The sequence below is a fragment of the Schistocerca gregaria genome, chromosome 1, assembly GCF_023897955.1.
Source record: "Schistocerca gregaria isolate iqSchGreg1 chromosome 1, iqSchGreg1.2, whole genome shotgun sequence".
Lineage (NCBI taxonomy): Eukaryota > Metazoa > Arthropoda > Insecta > Orthoptera > Acrididae > Schistocerca > Schistocerca gregaria.
Genome location: NC_064920.1, coordinates 720,317,183 through 720,334,501, shown reverse-complemented (window position 1 = coordinate 720,334,501; position 17,319 = coordinate 720,317,183). Strand labels below are relative to the sequence as shown.

Here is a 17,319-nt window from a genome sequence, read left to right as displayed (position 1 = left end):
ATTATGATTCTAGGCCACTCCTGTGCTCCCAGACAAAACCTGTGCTACATATTTTTCCAGGTTGACAAGACGGCACTTTTTTAACAGATTTCACCGAATGGCTGTCATGATCCTCAAAGGGAACAAAAACTGAGCAAATTCTTTCATAACGTCTACTGATGATCAGTGACTACAAGAAGAATGGGAACTTCTAGAAATGGAAGAAATGACTACCTAGAGATAAGCAAATGCCAGTACTCTGCTTAATAAAATCCATGATTAAACTCAATTTTGAATAACCGGGACACTAGATAGTCCAGACTAGAACTCTCAAGCAGCAGCAATTGAATTACTTTCATAACAATACACATTTTTGCCTAACACAAAGGAGACATTTCTAAGGTTTTGACATCACACTACAGCTTTGTGCTGCAGCTAAAAGGAGTTAAAGAGTGATTGTTTATGGGAACAATATGCTGCTGTTGCTATAGGGCAGGGCCGGCCAGAAATTCTGCACGCGTGCGGTGCTCCTGCACATGTGCAACTTCCGGGTCACAGCGCGCACGCCGCAGCCGTCAGTGTTCATGTAGTGCATGTTTCTACGCACAGATGTCGCTCTATCCACTTGCTGAGATACTCTGTACTGGTGCATTCTAGTGCTCTTTCCACAGCTTACAAGCCAACCATGGGAAGGTATTTCACGTATTAAACATTTAAAATACTGTCACAGTCTACTCATTGAGACGTCTACTTTTATGTTAACAGTTTAACCCAGTAAGACAAGTAATACAGTTAACAACCGTGGGTTTTTATTAAGGCAGCTTGAGTGACGTCACGTAAATACGTGTAATGTTTTTGATCTAGTATTTAAGAAAGAGAGCACTTAGCGACTTCCAACGAACCTTAATCATGATTTCAAATAACATTAAACCAATGCAAGGTTTCCTATAACTAATTCTCAGTGCCCTCAGTTACACCCACATAATTTCTGTCTCACTGATCTCTGAACGGAATGACAACCGCAGACCTCTCGATGATGACCTGCACCATTATTGCTATATCTTTCATCAGTTCCGTCTGAAATCTGCATAACAACCGACAATTAGATGAATGTTATGTTTTATCGACTTCAGCTGAGCGTAGCCCTTCACACATAAAAAAGAAAAAAACAAAAACAAAAAACCTAAATGTAAGTATACAACAATCGGTTTAATGACCAATTTTCCTGATAATAATGTAACATGGAGCAAAATGAGGCAATAATGCGCAGTTAGTAAACAATAATTTTTAATTATGAATAAATCCAAACACGTTTATCACTGGTCATGACAGCTCAGTGACAAACGCAAGCAGTTGTGGGAGATTTTCATCACTGATGCTTGATTGAAACGACTGAGAACACAGATCTTCCATTCTTTACTTTTTCACAGTACTTGCCATTTCTCAGTACTTCTCTGTTAAAGTTACGGTCACCAGGGGTAAACGAGACTGGGTATGTTGCGCTCTTGCTTGTACCACATAAACAGGGAAGAGGAGCCGCCGCCGTTCATTTAGGACACATGTCTAATAACAGATGTCGCTGTTGCACACGTGCGCACATGTGCAGCACTTCCGCACATCTGCACACTGTGCAGCATTTGGCCGGCCCTGCTATAGGGTGAGACCAAAAAATATGATTAAAAGAAATCTAACCCAGAACTACAGGAGGAACTGCATTGTATTAAACCCTTCTCACTGCTTGTAATAGGCAGCTAACATTTCCAAGTGGAAATAAGGTACTCCATTTCCAAGTGGAAATAAGGGAAATCAGATGTGTGAGCCATATAACCAGAGAAGCAGTATGCATTTAATGAAACCAGTAACTTTCAACCTCAACCTCATACAAAAAGCACATGTTGGAATGATCTGATGATAGTGGTCATGACAACTAAAGGAAACAATGTGGTTTTTGCTGGCAGGTAAAAGTCAGAAGAAAATACCAGGAAAACCATGCCAGTTTTTACCAACAAACTGTGTGAATGATGTGTTAGTGAGTACAAGAAGTGCAAAATGTTGTATTCAGACTATAATGTATGCGCTCTTAGTCATTTTGGGCATACTTCCTGCCTCCTGATAAGCCATTCAAAGCATATGATACTGTTACAAGACAAAATGGATGAAATATAGAAAAAAATTATGGTATCCCATGCCCCCCTCTTAAAGGGTCTCTTCAAAGGCCACCCATTACTGGTTTTCTTGGAGTACAATAGCTGAACATTTTATTTTATGAAACAGTCAAATTCCTTATGAGTAACACTGAACTGATCCTTCAACTCAACCTCTTGTCAGGTAGTGAACCACATCACTTGTGTTCACATCAAGTGTAACAAACTAAAGCAGTCTCTATGGTTTCACAATTGTAAAATTAATGACATCACAAACATTCTTTCTTTAACTGCCTTAGTCCCCTCTGATGAAACATTAAAGATATTAGCTATCCTCCAAGTGCTTTTATATCTCAATATTATTTAAAAATGACGCATCAGCAAAGCAAGAAATGGCACTCTTACTATAACAGTATTGTACCACCATGGGCTAGCACTAATCAATCTACAGCAATTCCAAGGATATACCTTCCTTGAGACATGCTGTAAAATGAAACTGACAGTATCAAACATCATTGTCAAATTTCTCACAACATACACTATGAACACAATAGACATACGTCTGGGCTTACAACATCCTAGGCAGACTTCGGTGGATCATATTCACTAAGTCCACAAGTTCTAAGCTTTACTCAATGCACACCAACAGACTCAAAAATTCCCACAACCCCAAAACTGGTAAAAACCTGCAAACCAGTCGAAAGGTGACATGAGTGAGTACAAAGGGAATTGACTTACTTGCAATTTTGTGTAGCACTCTGAACCTACATGCCCTGCACTCAGCTCTCTCTCAGAATAAATGATCACAGTTCCTCCAACAGCCTACTCGTAACACACATCTGGTTGCTGAACACTCAATGAAATGGAGTGACCAATAAACTAGGAAACTCATATGCTACTTTAATCCTCCTTTGTCCCTTTCCATGCTATTAAACAGCCTTCGTTTCACCCTGTTCACATATTGTGGCACTAGGGCTGCCACAAATTTCCCCAAGTGAATTCCCCTGATATGTCCTTGATTTCTAGACAAGTTTTAGCATTTTTCCCTGACAAATTTTAAAATCTCAAGGGTAAGTTAAACACTGGCAGGCTCAATCCATTACAGGTACCTGCAGAAACGGCCTACAGTTTTGGTTCAACATGGAAATCCACTCATGTGGCCAGTTATTCACAAGCCACAGACAGCATTTTGATGAAATAAGACCACGATGATCAATCCATGCAACAGGTAACTTGCTCAAATTCTCTCAGAATCAATAATAAAGAGGATAAGTAGTAACTCACCGTAAAGATGACTGCTGAACTGCAGACATGCACATAGAAAAGACCATCACGCCCTCACAACTAGTCACTGCTTTTGTCAGGAAACAAGAGCACACATATGATCACTCAGGCACAACTCATGCAAACACAATCGCTGTCTCCAGCTGCTGCATCTAAAATCTCTGAGAATCTTATCTAAACAAACCACTCTCAGGCCTGCCTGCCTCTTATCAGCAGATGCTAGACTAGCAGCAAGAAGTGGTGGCAGTGCTGACTGTAAGCTGAGGGGAGTGGTAGGAAGGCGAGAAGCAGTAGTAATGAGAGAGGAGGGAAGTGGCACACGTATTCAGCTGCACCCAGCCAGTAACAATGCACAACACCTCAGATAACAAATCATTTCATCTATTGAGACAAAAACGAGACTCTTCCTGTGTTTCTTTTTTCAAATTTCCCCAATATTTCCCCGATTCCCAGAACCTGTGGCAGCCTCGGGTGCTAACAGAATAGCTTATTTTCTGACGTTGCCATCCCATTTCGGATCATTTCCTTTTATACCATCTTTCTTTACATTGTTTCCATTTGCATTGCGCAATTATTTTTATTTTATGTCTCTTCCTGGACCTTTTAACTGCTAACAGATCACTATAATCTTCTTAATTTTAAACCCTGGCCTCTTATTAGTCCACTGTTACTGTTAACTCATTTCCTGCACCTTCTGAGTATTAATGAACATTTTCCTTCCTCTAGTACCATACACTTCATACAGTACATGGACTTTTTACATTTTCTTTTTTTCTACCCTCTCATTTTGCTTGACAAAGGAAACTCTTAAAAGTTTTGTGCATTTTTAATTTGTGCTCCTGTCCTTTATTGTCCAGTTGTCAATGCTTTGCCAAATGCTGTTTCAAAAAGTGGGAATTCTAATGCTTTACTTCCTACTGTGAATTAGATTAATAATGTGTGGTAGGAAACTAATGTGCAGCTAATATCTCAGTATAACAGATTTACACCTTTTGATTCCTTTCGTTTCATAAGTAATTTTACTCATGCACAAACCATATCGCTAGTCCTAACTCAGAAGGTCAGACACACTGCAGAAAGTTATACATCTGCAGTGCACAAGCTGTTCATTCTACACTGCCTTGCAGAACATAAAGTGCCCTCTTCGCTTACCCAAGACGACACCATGTATGGAAATTGCACAATACTGGTTAGAAATAATGACAGACATATATAAATTTCCATTGTGAACAATGGGTGGAAATTATGCAGTAAAGCAAAAGTTTTATTTTTAAGCACCATAAGGTGGCAGTAAGAACAAGGATGTTCAAATTAGGAGTGATGATGGAACTAGCTTGATTACTTGTTCCAGAAGTGTTAGCAACAGATTACAGGCACAGTCTTCAACTATTCAGAGCTACAGTACATTCTTTTTCATACCAGTTGTATTAAAATGAATTATATGTTATTTAAGCAATGCTGTAAATCAACAGCCAATTGGGAAAGTTACTTTATAGACATACTGCTAACAAAAGGGGCACCAGGGGTAGTAGCACACGGCACGCAAAGGCCTTGAGCGACCTGTGCAGTGATCAATGTTGATGGGCAAGTTATTACACCCACGAAGAGGGTATCTATGCATTGCAAATCAAATACAATATAATACACTTAGCCATATACTTACATGTATACACATAACAGGTAGGTCAATGTAGTTGAGTAACTCATGATGGTATTTCACCGACATACATGAGCTGAAGAAAACCATAACTTTCTTCTTTCTGTTCTTCTTAAGGAATGTAAATAACAACAAAAACCTCTTCTCTGAAGGACACACAACGTAACCTGCAAAAATGAGGAAAGATCATATTAATTAAACTTACACTATGATTTATTAAAAGTTGGTACAATGTGGTTTCTATGTTGCAATCTACACACACCAAAAAAAAGTTTTGCACCATCCCGGTTCCCAGAACTCCAGAAGATGGATGTTGACTGCGGATACTGTATCACTGGCACAGTCCCTTTGACTGTTCAGAGATGTCACTAAACCCACCCAAAGACGTAAACAACAATGCATGACCAGAGCCTGTTAGACAGAGGGGATCCAACAGCCGATCAGTTCTGTCACTCCACCAGGAAGGAGGTACACGGCTCCTGTTGTCTGTAGTTCAACCATGCCTAGACGGTCAATAACTATGTTCAATCATGTCCCCTTTGTTACTTTGTGCCAGGAAGGGCTCTTAACAAGGGAAGTGTCCAGGCATCTCTGAGTGAACCAAAGCGGTGTTGTTCAGACATGGAGAAGATACAGAGCGGCAGAAACTCTAGATGACATGCCTCGCTCAGGTTGCCCAAGGGCAGTGGATAACTGCTACCTACGGATTATGACTCAGAAGAACCCTGACAGCAAAGCCACCATGTTGACCAATGATTTCGTGTAGCCACAGGATGTCATGTTACGACTCAAACTGTGCGCAATAGGCTGCAGGATGTGCAACTTCACTCCCGACATACATGGCGAGGTCCCTCTTTGCAACTACGACACCATGCAGTGCAGTACAGATGGGCCCGACAACATGCTGAATGGACTGCTCAGGATTGGCATCATGTTCTCTTCACCAATGAGTGTCGCATGTCTTCAACCAGACAATCGTTGGAGATGGTTTTGGAGGCAACCCAGTCAGGCTGAACACCTTAGACACACTGTCCAGCTAGTGCAGCAAGGTGGAGGTTCCCTTGTGTTTTGCGGTGGGATTATGTGGGGCTGACATACACCACTGGAAGTCATGGAAAGCGTCATAATGGCTGCATTATATGTGAATGCCATCCTCTGACCAATTGTGCAACCATATCAGCAGCATATTAACAAGGCATTCGTCTTCATGCATGACAATTCGCACCCCCATCGTGCACATCTTGTAAATGACTTCCTTCAGGATAACGACATTGCTTGATTAGAGTGGCCAGCATGTTCTTTAAACAAAAACCGTACCAAACATGCCTGGTATAGATTGAAAAGGGCTATTTATGGATGACATGACCCACCAACTACTCTGAGGGATCTACACCAAATCACCATTGAGGAGTGGGACAATCTGGACCTTGGTGAACTTGTGGATAGCATGCCACAATGAATACAGACATGCATCAATGCAAGCAGTTGTGCTACATGGGATAAGAGGTGCCAGTGTGTACAGCAATCTGTACCACCACTTCTGAAGGTCTCCCTGTATGGTGGCATAATATGCAATGTGCAGTTTTCAAGAGCAATAAAAAGGGTAGAAATAATGTTTATGTTGATCTCTATTCCAATTTTTTGTACAGGTTCCCTATTCCAATTTTTTGTACAGGTTCCGGAACTGGCAGAACTGAGGTGATGCAGAACTTTTTTGATGTGTGTATTAGAACTACCAAGATCTAAACAATACTGGAAAAACCTCTGTTTGGAGCTAAGAATGGAAGGAGTAATGGAAGGAGTAAGATTATAACATCCAATGTAGTTGAGATGCTGAGTTGTGGACAGGCACATAAACAAGAACTGGAACATTATAGCTCAGCTTACAAACATGTGTCCTTCGGCAGAGCACACTGGCAGACAGAAATACCCAGCCACACAACTACATCCTGTATCCTATGTGGGGTGTGGGGGTTGAGTACAGCAAACTGGATGAGGTTACTGTGAAAAACTTTAGAGGAAGGGTGTGGTAAGGGTTTGTAAAGGAAGGGACAGGAATGGCAAAATAAGAGGGATCTTGACTGGTTGCTCTGACTGCAGACATGGGTAGTGTTAAGATGAAAACTGTTGAGAGAAACTGCGGAGAACAACTGACACACACACACACACACACACACACACACACACACACACACACACTTACTTACTTCCACCACATCCAACATACAGCTGCAAAGAAACAAGTTGTGTATTACCCAATACCACCCAAACTGGAATAGCAGTTTCACCCAAATCATTATATATTGCAATCCAACGTTATGTTACATCTATTTCCAAAGCTTGCTACATTATTGATAATATAAAGGAGTTATGTATGAGACACGTCTTATGTCATCCCTTACTCCTCAAGCCCATTTTATTCCAGTCTAGTCACACATATGCACTGTCAAATCAGAGGAATGACACTTGTAAAGCCATCTGCAACAGATTCCAACTCCATTGCTACCATTACACATTCATTTGTGTGCATAACTACCAACTAGCTTCCCGCATTGGTGAATGTTGCCTGCAGAACTGTGTTAAATGGCAAAGTTGACCAATTAATGACACATCATGCCACTTAGCAGATGATAGGAGACTTAATTTCCTGTGTCAAGCAAAGTGCCACATGGTTCTACCCACACTCCACTCCCTTGTGTGCTCCAACATCAGCTTCTGTTTGTGCAAGTGGAAATTCTCTCTCAAACACAATGTTCAGTCACAGAATCCCTTTGGCCATGTCTGCTACTCACTGCCTAATAGCCACCTCATATCCTCCTTTTCTGTTTCTCATCACCATCGCCGCCGCCACCACCACCACCACCACCACCACCACCACCACCATGTTTACAAATGATGATCTTAGTCTGAATAACGGAAGCAAAGTTGCTAAATCAACTCAACATCAAATCCTGCTGCCTCTAATTCTTGTCCTCCTTTTCTTCCTTTACCAACTAACAAATCAAAGAGATCTACTAAAGGATGAGTTCCACAGATATTAAACAAACAAAGTTTTTCTGAGAGATAATGACACTAGCTCTATTCTGACACTCCTAATGGTCAAAATGCAGTCTTCTGCCCTGGGCTAGTTGATGAGGTTTTCACTTCCTAATGTGACCAATTTCTGTCCCCCCCCCCCCTCCTCCCCCAACTCCTAGAGAGTCAGCACATGTCCCTATGAGTGTGTTTGGTTGTCAGCTTCCAGATGTTATGCAGCATTCACCTAAACAATAATACACAATGAAGCTATCTCATGAGACTTGGGAAGTCTGTTGTCAAAATATTTCTGGTGATTGAGCAGGCATTTGGGATATATATCTGTCACTGCAGCAGGTCTGGTGTTCCAGTGGCACAATGCATTTTTGGAAGACTGGATTGACATCCACAATGAAATTCACTCTGTAAGCCCTTCAGCATTGAAAGGTAAAGACAGTGACACTCCACATTTATCTGATAGCTCAGACACTCTATGTACCCAAAACCATTGTCTCATGAGATTATAACCAAACAATTTTAAATTGAAGTGTGTGCATACTCTGGCTCCAAAAATTTTGAGGAACAACCACAAAGCCAACAGAGTGCTCATTTGTGAACTTCTAGAATTGTCTAGAAGTGATGCTGCTTGTCTGGACGGCGCCATAATGGGACAATAGTTTATGTTTTCAAATATGACCCTGAGTCAAAAAGACAGAGTTCTGAATGACACGCCTCACAGTCAACGAGGCCCAAGAAGGCATTCCTTGGCAGATATAAAGTGAAGGAACGTGATTGTCTTTTTCAATGCCAGTGATATTGTCATTCATGAGTTTGTAGCTGCTGGGTGGGTGTCAATGATGCCTTTTACGTGGAAGTGCTGAAAAGGTTGAGAGAGGGGATGGGAGGGGGGAGGTAGAGGATCATGAGAGAACAGATTAAAAAGAGCCAGTTCCTGGAATGTGCCACCAGAGAGGTGGCAGTCAACATCCAGGAAGGCAGCACATTGCGTTAGGTGAAATGAATAGGAAAGAGGGTACTAAAGTTGTGAAGGTATCAGCATAGGGTACCTTGGCCCTCAGTCTGGATCATGAAGATATTGTCAATGAACCGGAACTAGACTACAGGTTGCCATATCTTACCATTATATTAGGTTGTTGCACAAGTTCATAGCACTTCTGTTTTGCAAGTTGGTATTCTAGTTGCTATGGACTTATTTATCGGCTGTCATTTTTAATTTGTAGATAACTGTTGTTATTAGAGTTTATATATTGTCATTTTATCATTTTGAGATACCGAGTGGCACTGTGGGCACTAGAAAATGGAGTATGAAGTGGAGAAATCTGAATATTTCCCATATATTCTTCTTATTGAGTTCAAAGGATGGGTGACGGCAGCACAGGCAACCAGAAACACATGCACAATGTGTATGTGGATAATACCACTGATCAGAGAACGACAAGAAAATGGTTCTTATTCTAAAGATTGTTTCAACATTATTGATATCTACATTCAGGAAGACCTTCAGGATCTATTGATCATCCCTGTCAGTGGACTCAAGAACTGGCAAATGTGATGAACTGTGGTCATTCCACCATTGTGTGAATTTTGAATGCAATGGGAATGTTTCAAAAATTGGGTGTAAGGGTACCACATGCTTCAAATCACAAAAATCAAAGGATGGTCACATGTGCATCTCTGCTTGCTTATTATCAGCTAGCTCATAACAGACACCGACCATTCCTATGTCAAATTGTTACTGGGGATGAGAAATGTTAACATAATGAAACAATGGGAATAACTGAGAAGATACATGTTATGCATCTGATGGAACGGTAATAGTGTGTACTATGAACTGCTTCTCTTACGTGTAACCATCAGTGCTGACATTTACTGTCAATAACTAAAACACCTTGCATTCACAATTCAAGAACAAAAACCAGGAACGCTGTATGAAGTGATGCAATAACGCCAGCTCCCATTTTGTTACACGGACAAAAAACACCATACATGAGTTGGGAAGTCATTCCACATACACCTTGTTCACCTGATCTTGCACTTGCAGATTTTCACCTTTACCACACACTATCAAACAATCTTCAAGGAACTTCCCTTCCAGATGAAAATGCGCTCCAAACACAGAACGGTGAAGATGTTCCTATCCGTCCAATTGTATCATCATTCACTGCTCCTTCTTACAAACTAGCCAGTAAACTGGATGTCCTAATTAAGAGCAAGACTAAATTCAAAGCAAAGCATGGTATTTCAAACTCCGTGAACCTAAAAAATAAGTTAAAAGGTATATCTGTCTCACACAGTGATAAATTAGTATCTTTTTTATGTCAGCAGTTTTTTTTCTAACATACCAGTAGTAGAATGCATTGATATTCTGACAGAGCTGATGCACAAGTCTAATGTCAATCCTGTGGAATTGAATGACTTGAGACTTGCCACACAGACATTCCTTGCACAGAACTATTTCCAGTTCCAAGGGACTCTTTATAAACAATTAGATGGCTTAGCTATGGGTCCCCCTCTTAGTCCACTGTTGGCTGAAATATTTATGGACCATTTTGAACAAAATTTTCTAAAAACATAACCTCTGAGTGCAAACATCAAATACTGGTTTAGATATGTAGATGATGTCCTGACACAGTAACACCTTCTTGCCCACAACACCCCATAGCTCACAAACATGCAGCTTTCCACTCAAGTGGTACACCGTCTCATATCTATCATCATGTCCAGAGATGATTTTAAAGCAGAGTTAGATACTATAAGATTTATTGCCACAGCCAATGGCTACAATCCAGTTCTTATTGACCACATCTTGTACAGGAAACAAAAACTGAGAATTATACCCCTCCTCTATGCCCCACCTGCTTCCCCATCCACTGTCTGCAAGAAATGGTGTACACTACCATTTCTAGGTCAGGCATCACAGATTGTAGCCAAAGCACTGACATCCTGCAAGTATAGGCTTTCCTACTATGTCAGGAACACGACAGCCCAGTGTGTTTTTAATAGCAAAGACAAGATCCAGTTATTAGCCATCAGTGGGGTATACAAAATCATCTGTTCTGATTCTAACAAATATTACATTGGTCAGTCAGGCAGAGACATATCAACTAGGTTGACTGAACATGAAGGCAGCTGGAGGTTGCGGAATTCAGATTCTACATTTGCTCAGCATGTACTGAGTGAGGGTCACAACTACCAGCCAGTGTCCCATGTACTTCACTTAGCAAACAAAGGCCATAAGCCATAAACTAAACCTTATGGAAGCCCTGGAAATTAACAAACATCTTGCTCACAGTCTATATCTCATCCAAAAATGACCAGACACAGCTCAACACTTCCCTTCTCCTAAGCTTCATATAATCATCTTTGTTGTTCATTACTTCCCACATTCCCTCTTCCAACATATTCCCATTTTCCTGTATTCATTAAGTTGTTTTGTTTTGTTGATGTTGTCTTTGTATTCCACATAGACTGTAGTTTCAATAGTTAAGGCTTTCTTTTAATTTGTACTCGTATTAGTGTCCATGTTTAACATCCCTTGTAGTTACTGTTCGTATTTTACTTTGCTCATTTATTTAATGAAAACTGTTTCACAACCACTGCTTTGATTATAATGTTAATGTTAAAATGCAGTACCACCACACTCTCAAACTGTAGGTTCCCTCAAACACCTCCGTTTTCCTACATTTATTTATTTCTGTTTATCTTACTGATCTGCAGATGACGATGAAATTGAAGAAATATATGATGAAATAAAAGAAATTATTCAGATAGTGAAGGGTGACGAAAATTTAATAGTCATGTGTGACTGGAATTTGGTAGTAGGAAAAGGGAGAGAAGGAAACGTAGTAGGTGAACATGGATTGGGGGTCAGAAATGAAAGAGGAAGCCGACTGGTAGAATTTTACACAGAGCACAACTTAATCATAGCTAACACTTGGTTCAAGAATCATAAAAGAAGGCTGCATACATGGAAGAAGCCTGGAGATACTAAAAGGTTTCAGATAGATTATATAATGGTAAGACAGAGATTTAGGAACCAGGTTTTAAATTGTAAGACATTTCCAGGGACTGATGTGGATTCTGACCACAATCTATTGGTTAAGATCTGTAGATTAAAACTGAAGAAACTGCAAAAATATACAATACTGCGTGAAGAGTTTGACAGAGCACTGGAAGACCGAGTCGAAACAAGGCCCCCGGAGTAGACAACATTCCATTAGAATTACTGAAGGCCTTGGGAGAGCCAGTCCTGACAAAACTGTACCATCTGGTGAGCAAGATGTATGAAAAAGGCAAAATACCCTCAGACTTCAAGAAGAATATAATAATTCCAATCCCAAAGAAAGCAGGTGTTGACAGTTGCGAAAATTACTGCACTATCAGTTTAATCAGTCACAGCTGCAAAATACTAACGCGAATTCTTTACAGACGAATGGAAAAACTAGTAGAAGCTGACCTCGGGGAAGATCAGTTTGGATTCCGTAATGTTGGAACACGTGAGGCAATACTGACCCTACAACTTATCTTAGAAGCTAGAATAAGGAAGGGCAAACCTACGTTTCTAGCATTTGTAGACTTGGATAAAGCTTTTGACAATGTTGAATGGAATACTCTCTTTCAAATTCTGAAGGTGGCAGGGGTAAAATACAGGGAGCGAAAGGCTATTTACAATTTGTTCAGAAACCAGGCGGCAGTTATAAGAGTAGAGGGACATGAAAAGGAAACAGTGGTTGGGAAGGGAGTGAGACAGGGTTGTAGTCTCTCCCCGATGTTATTCAATCTGTGAATTGAGCAAGCAGTGAAGGAAACAAAAGAAAAATTCGAAGTAGGTATTAAAATCCATGGAGAAGAAATAAAAACTTTGAGGTTGGCCAATGACATTGTAATTCTGTCAGAGACAGCAAAGGACTTGGAAGAGCAGTTGAAGGGAATGGACAGTGTCTTGAAAGGGGGATATAAGATGAACATCAACAAAAGCATAACGAGGATAATGGAATGTAGTTGAATTAAGTCTGGTGATGCTGAGGGAATTAGACGAGGAAATGAGACACTTAAAGTAGTAAAGGAGTTTTGCTATTTGGGGAGCAAAATAACTGATGATGAACGAAGTAGAAAGGATATAATATGTAGACTGGCAATGGCAACGAAAGCGTTTCTGAAGAAGAGAAATTTGTTAACATCAAGTAAAAAGTGTCAGGAAGTAGATTCTGAGAGTATTTGTATGGAGTGTAGCCATATAGGGAAGTGAGACATGGACGATAAATAGTTTGGACAAGAAGAGAATAGAAGCTTTTGAAATGTGGTGCTACAGAAGAATGCTGAAGATTAGATGGGTAGATCACATAACTAATGAGGAGGTTTTCAGAATGAGATTTTCACTCTGCAGCGGAGTGTGCGCTGATATGAAACTTCCTGGCAGATTAAAACTGTGTGCCAGACCGAGACTCAAACTCCGGACCTTTGCCTTTCGCGGGAGAGCTTCTGTAAAGTTTGGAAGGTAGGAGACGAGATACTGGTAGAAGTAAGGCTGTGAGGACGGGGCGTGAGTCGTGCTTGGGTAGCTCAGTTGGTAGAGCATTTGCCCGCGAAAGGCAAAGGTCCCGAGTTCGAGTCTCGGTCCGGCACACAGTTTTAATCTGCCAGGAAGTTTCATAATGAGGAGGTATTGAATAGCATTGGGGAGAAGAGAAGTTTGTGGCACAATTTGACTAGAAGAAGGGATCAGTTGGTAGGACATGTTCTGAGGCATCAGGGGATCACCAATTTAGTATTGGAGGGCAGTGTGGAGGGTAAAAATCGTAGAGGGAATCCAAGAGATGAATACACTAAGCAGATTCAGAAGGATGTAGGTTGCGGTAGGTACTGGGAGATAAAGAAGCTTGCACAGGATAGAGTAGCATGGAGAGCTGCATCAAACCAGTCTCAGGACTGTAGACCACAACAACAACTATCTTATTGATACTGCTTAAGTTCCTTATGTATTCTGTAGTTACATTGATAACTGTCTCTTTAATTGGTTGTGTATCACTCTCCATGTTTCATACCTCCTGATGCAGCCTTGTCTAGTACTAATTTTATTTTATTTTATTTTATTAGTTTTGTTTATTAATAGAAACTGTTATGTAGGCATGCTATTCCTATTTTGCACTAAAGGTTTTCCTGTTTACTCCGTTGTTATTTATGTATTGTTCAGTTTTTACTTTTTCACTGCAAAGATGTTACTGTATGTTTCTACTTCAGTCTAGATGTGTTACTTCTGTTCCAATGTTGCTTGCTAACATGTAACTCCTTGGTGATAATACTTACTAAATGTCTGAATATGGCCTAGTAAGGCGAAAACCGGTTAACAATTACAGTAATATTGTAGAACAAAAGCAAACTGGTGCTTTTCATTTATTTTAAATTTTACGTCTGTACGACCAATACTTTCAATAAGTTCAAAGGTACCATCAGTTCTAAGAGTAGCACGGTTTGGGGGCTGACAAGTATGAGCTCCAGACAGAAAACAGATCATATGACACCTCAGATAGCCAGCTCATTGTGGGCTGGTTTAAGATGCCAGAGAGAGAGAGAGAGAGAAAGAGAGAGAGAGAGAGAGAGAGAGAGAGAGAGAGAGAGAGAGAGAGAGAGAGAGAGAGAGAGAGAGAGAGACCACCGACAATGCCATTGTAAAAAAACTTTTGTTTGCTCTTAAATGTACACTCCTGGAAATGGAAAAAAGAACACATTGACACCGGTGTGTCAGACCCACCATACTTGCTCCGGACACTGCGAGAGGGCTGTACAAGCAATGATCACATGCACGGCACAGCGGACACACCAGGAACCGCGGTGTTGGCCGTCGAATGGCGCTAGCTGCGCAGCATTTGTGCACCGCCGCCGTCAGTGTCAGCCAATTTGCCGTGGCGTACGGAGCTCCATCGCAGTCTTTAACACTGGTAGCATGCCGCGACAGCGTGGACGTGAACCGTATGTGCAGTTGACGGACTTTGAGCGAGGGCGTATAGTGGGCATGCGGGAGGCCGGGTGGACGTACCGCCGAATTGCTCAACACGTGGGGCGTGAGGTCTCCACAGTACATCGATGTTGTCGCCAGTGATCGGCGGAAGGTGCACGTGCCCGTCGACCTGGGACCGGACCGCAGCGAAGCACGGATGCACGCCAAAACCGTAGGACCCTACGCAGTGCCGTAGGGGACCGCACCGCCACTTCCCAGCAAATTAGGGACACTGTTGCTCCTGGGGTATCGGCGAGGACCATTCGCAACCGTCTCCATGAAGCTGGGCTACGGTCCCGCACACCGTTAGGCCGTCTTCCGCTCACGCCCCAACATCTTGCAGCCCGCCTCCAGTGGTGTCGCAACAGGCGTGAATGGAGGGACGAATGGAGACGTGTCGTCTTCAGCGATGAGAGTCGCTTCTGCCTTGGTGCCAATGATGGTCGTATGCGTGTTTGGCGCCGTGCAGGTGAGCGCCACAATCAGGACTGCATACGACCGAGGAACACAGGGCCAACACCCGGCATCATGGTGTGGGGAGCGATCTCCTACACTGGCCGTACACCTCTGGTGATAGTCGAGGGGACGCTGAATAGTGCACGGTACATCCAAACCGTCATCGAACCCGTCGTTCTACCATTCCTAGACCGGCAAGGGAACTTGCTGTTCCAACAGGACAATGCACGTCCGCATGTATCCCGTGCCACCCAACGTGCTCTAGAAGGTGTAAGTCAACTACCCTGGCCAGCAAGATCTCCGGATCTGTCCCCCATTGAGCATGTTTGGGACTGGATGAAGCGTCGTCTCACGCGGTCTGCACGTCCAGCACGAACGCTGGTCCAACTGAGGCGCCAGGTGGAAATGGCATGGCAAGCCATTCCACAGGACTACATCCAGCATCTCTACGATCGTCTCCATGGGAGAATAGCAGCCTGCATTGCTGCGAAAGGTGGATATACACTGTACTAGTGCCGACATTGTGCATGCTCTGTTGCCTGTGTCTATGTGCCTGTGGTTCTGTCAGTGTGATCATGTGATGTATCTGACCCCAGGAATGTGTCAATAAAGTTTCCCCTTCCTGGGACAATGAATTCACGGTGTTCTTATTTCAATTTCCAGGAGTGTAGTACTTGTACAAGAAGGGAGGTGGGTGGAATATTTATCATTTAACCCAGATGACCCTATGATCCTTCCAGATGAATTGTATGCATAGAATTACAATTATTAAAATAACTAACATTGTTGGAGTTGTGGAACATTTTTCAAACAATGAAACCTAAGTTTTAAGTCCATTGTTGACAGAGTGTAGCCAAACAGTGTCATACTGGTGCCACAGTCGTCTGAGTCGTGCTTTGAAAATAACTCTTCTGCTGCAATGGATGGACTGACAGACATAGTTCTGCATGGGTGGGTAAACTTTATTATGAATGTTTATTATTTATATTCTTTTTATGTTAATAACATCTCAAATGTTTAATCTTACATACGGTGGTAAAAATGTTATATTAGACAGTTACATAGGTAGCATTTAGGGCCTTATTTCTAAACATCCTTCCAGAAGAATGGCAGGATTGCAAGACATCTTTCCTATTTACTTGCAGGAAAAGGATTACACTAAATGTACTATACGAAATTCTCTACAGCAATGGTGATTTACCAAATAATGGTGTAGATGTGGCCCTAACTCCTCCTCTGTATGCCACAGGTGACATTACTGAAGAAGATTCAGATACTGAGGATAATCTTTATAGAGATAACTTACCTGCAAGTCAGCTAAATGCAAATGTTTTGATTACTGACCCACATATTCAGACTTTGACTCTAGATTTGCCAACGGAAACAAATTCTTTTCAGAAAGAACAAATACCTGATACATCTTCTGTGAGTAGCAACAACAGAAATGATACTGGTAATAAGCATCAGATATCTCTGTCAGCTACTCCTCCTTCCTCAAAATTATAAATGGGATTCTGTTTCAAAATGCAAGTCTTTCCAAGAAAGTTTTAACTGGACAAAAGACAGCATTCCTGAATCAACTGTAGAATGGCCTCTAATGAATAATGCAATTAACAAAAAAGGTATGAGTCCTCTAGAATACTATTAAAATTTATCAGACGAAGAGGTTATCAGTCTGACGGTTACATATGCCAATCAGTATGAGAAATGAAATAGATTTGGAGACTGCGCTGAAAATGGAATGCGGGTTTTTATAGCTGTTTTTC

General features: G+C 41.5%; 1 protein-coding gene and 1 non-coding gene across 2 annotated transcripts in view; one reads left to right on the top strand and one right to left on the bottom strand.

Moving 5' to 3' along the window:
• Nucleotides 1-17,319, bottom strand: part of LOC126266702 (probable ATP-dependent RNA helicase pitchoune) — a 54,031-nt gene that overhangs the window by 13,214 nt on the left and 23,498 nt on the right. The window contains exon 8 of the mRNA XM_049971148.1: nucleotides 5,071-5,231. Within this exon, the coding sequence (XP_049827105.1) occupies nucleotides 5,071-5,231 (161 nt within the window). The remainder of the gene's footprint in view (nucleotides 1-5,070; nucleotides 5,232-17,319) is intronic.
• Nucleotides 13,651-13,725, top strand: Trnas-cga (transfer RNA serine (anticodon CGA)). Its single transcript has one exon. It is a non-coding gene; the product is annotated as a tRNA-Ser (tRNA).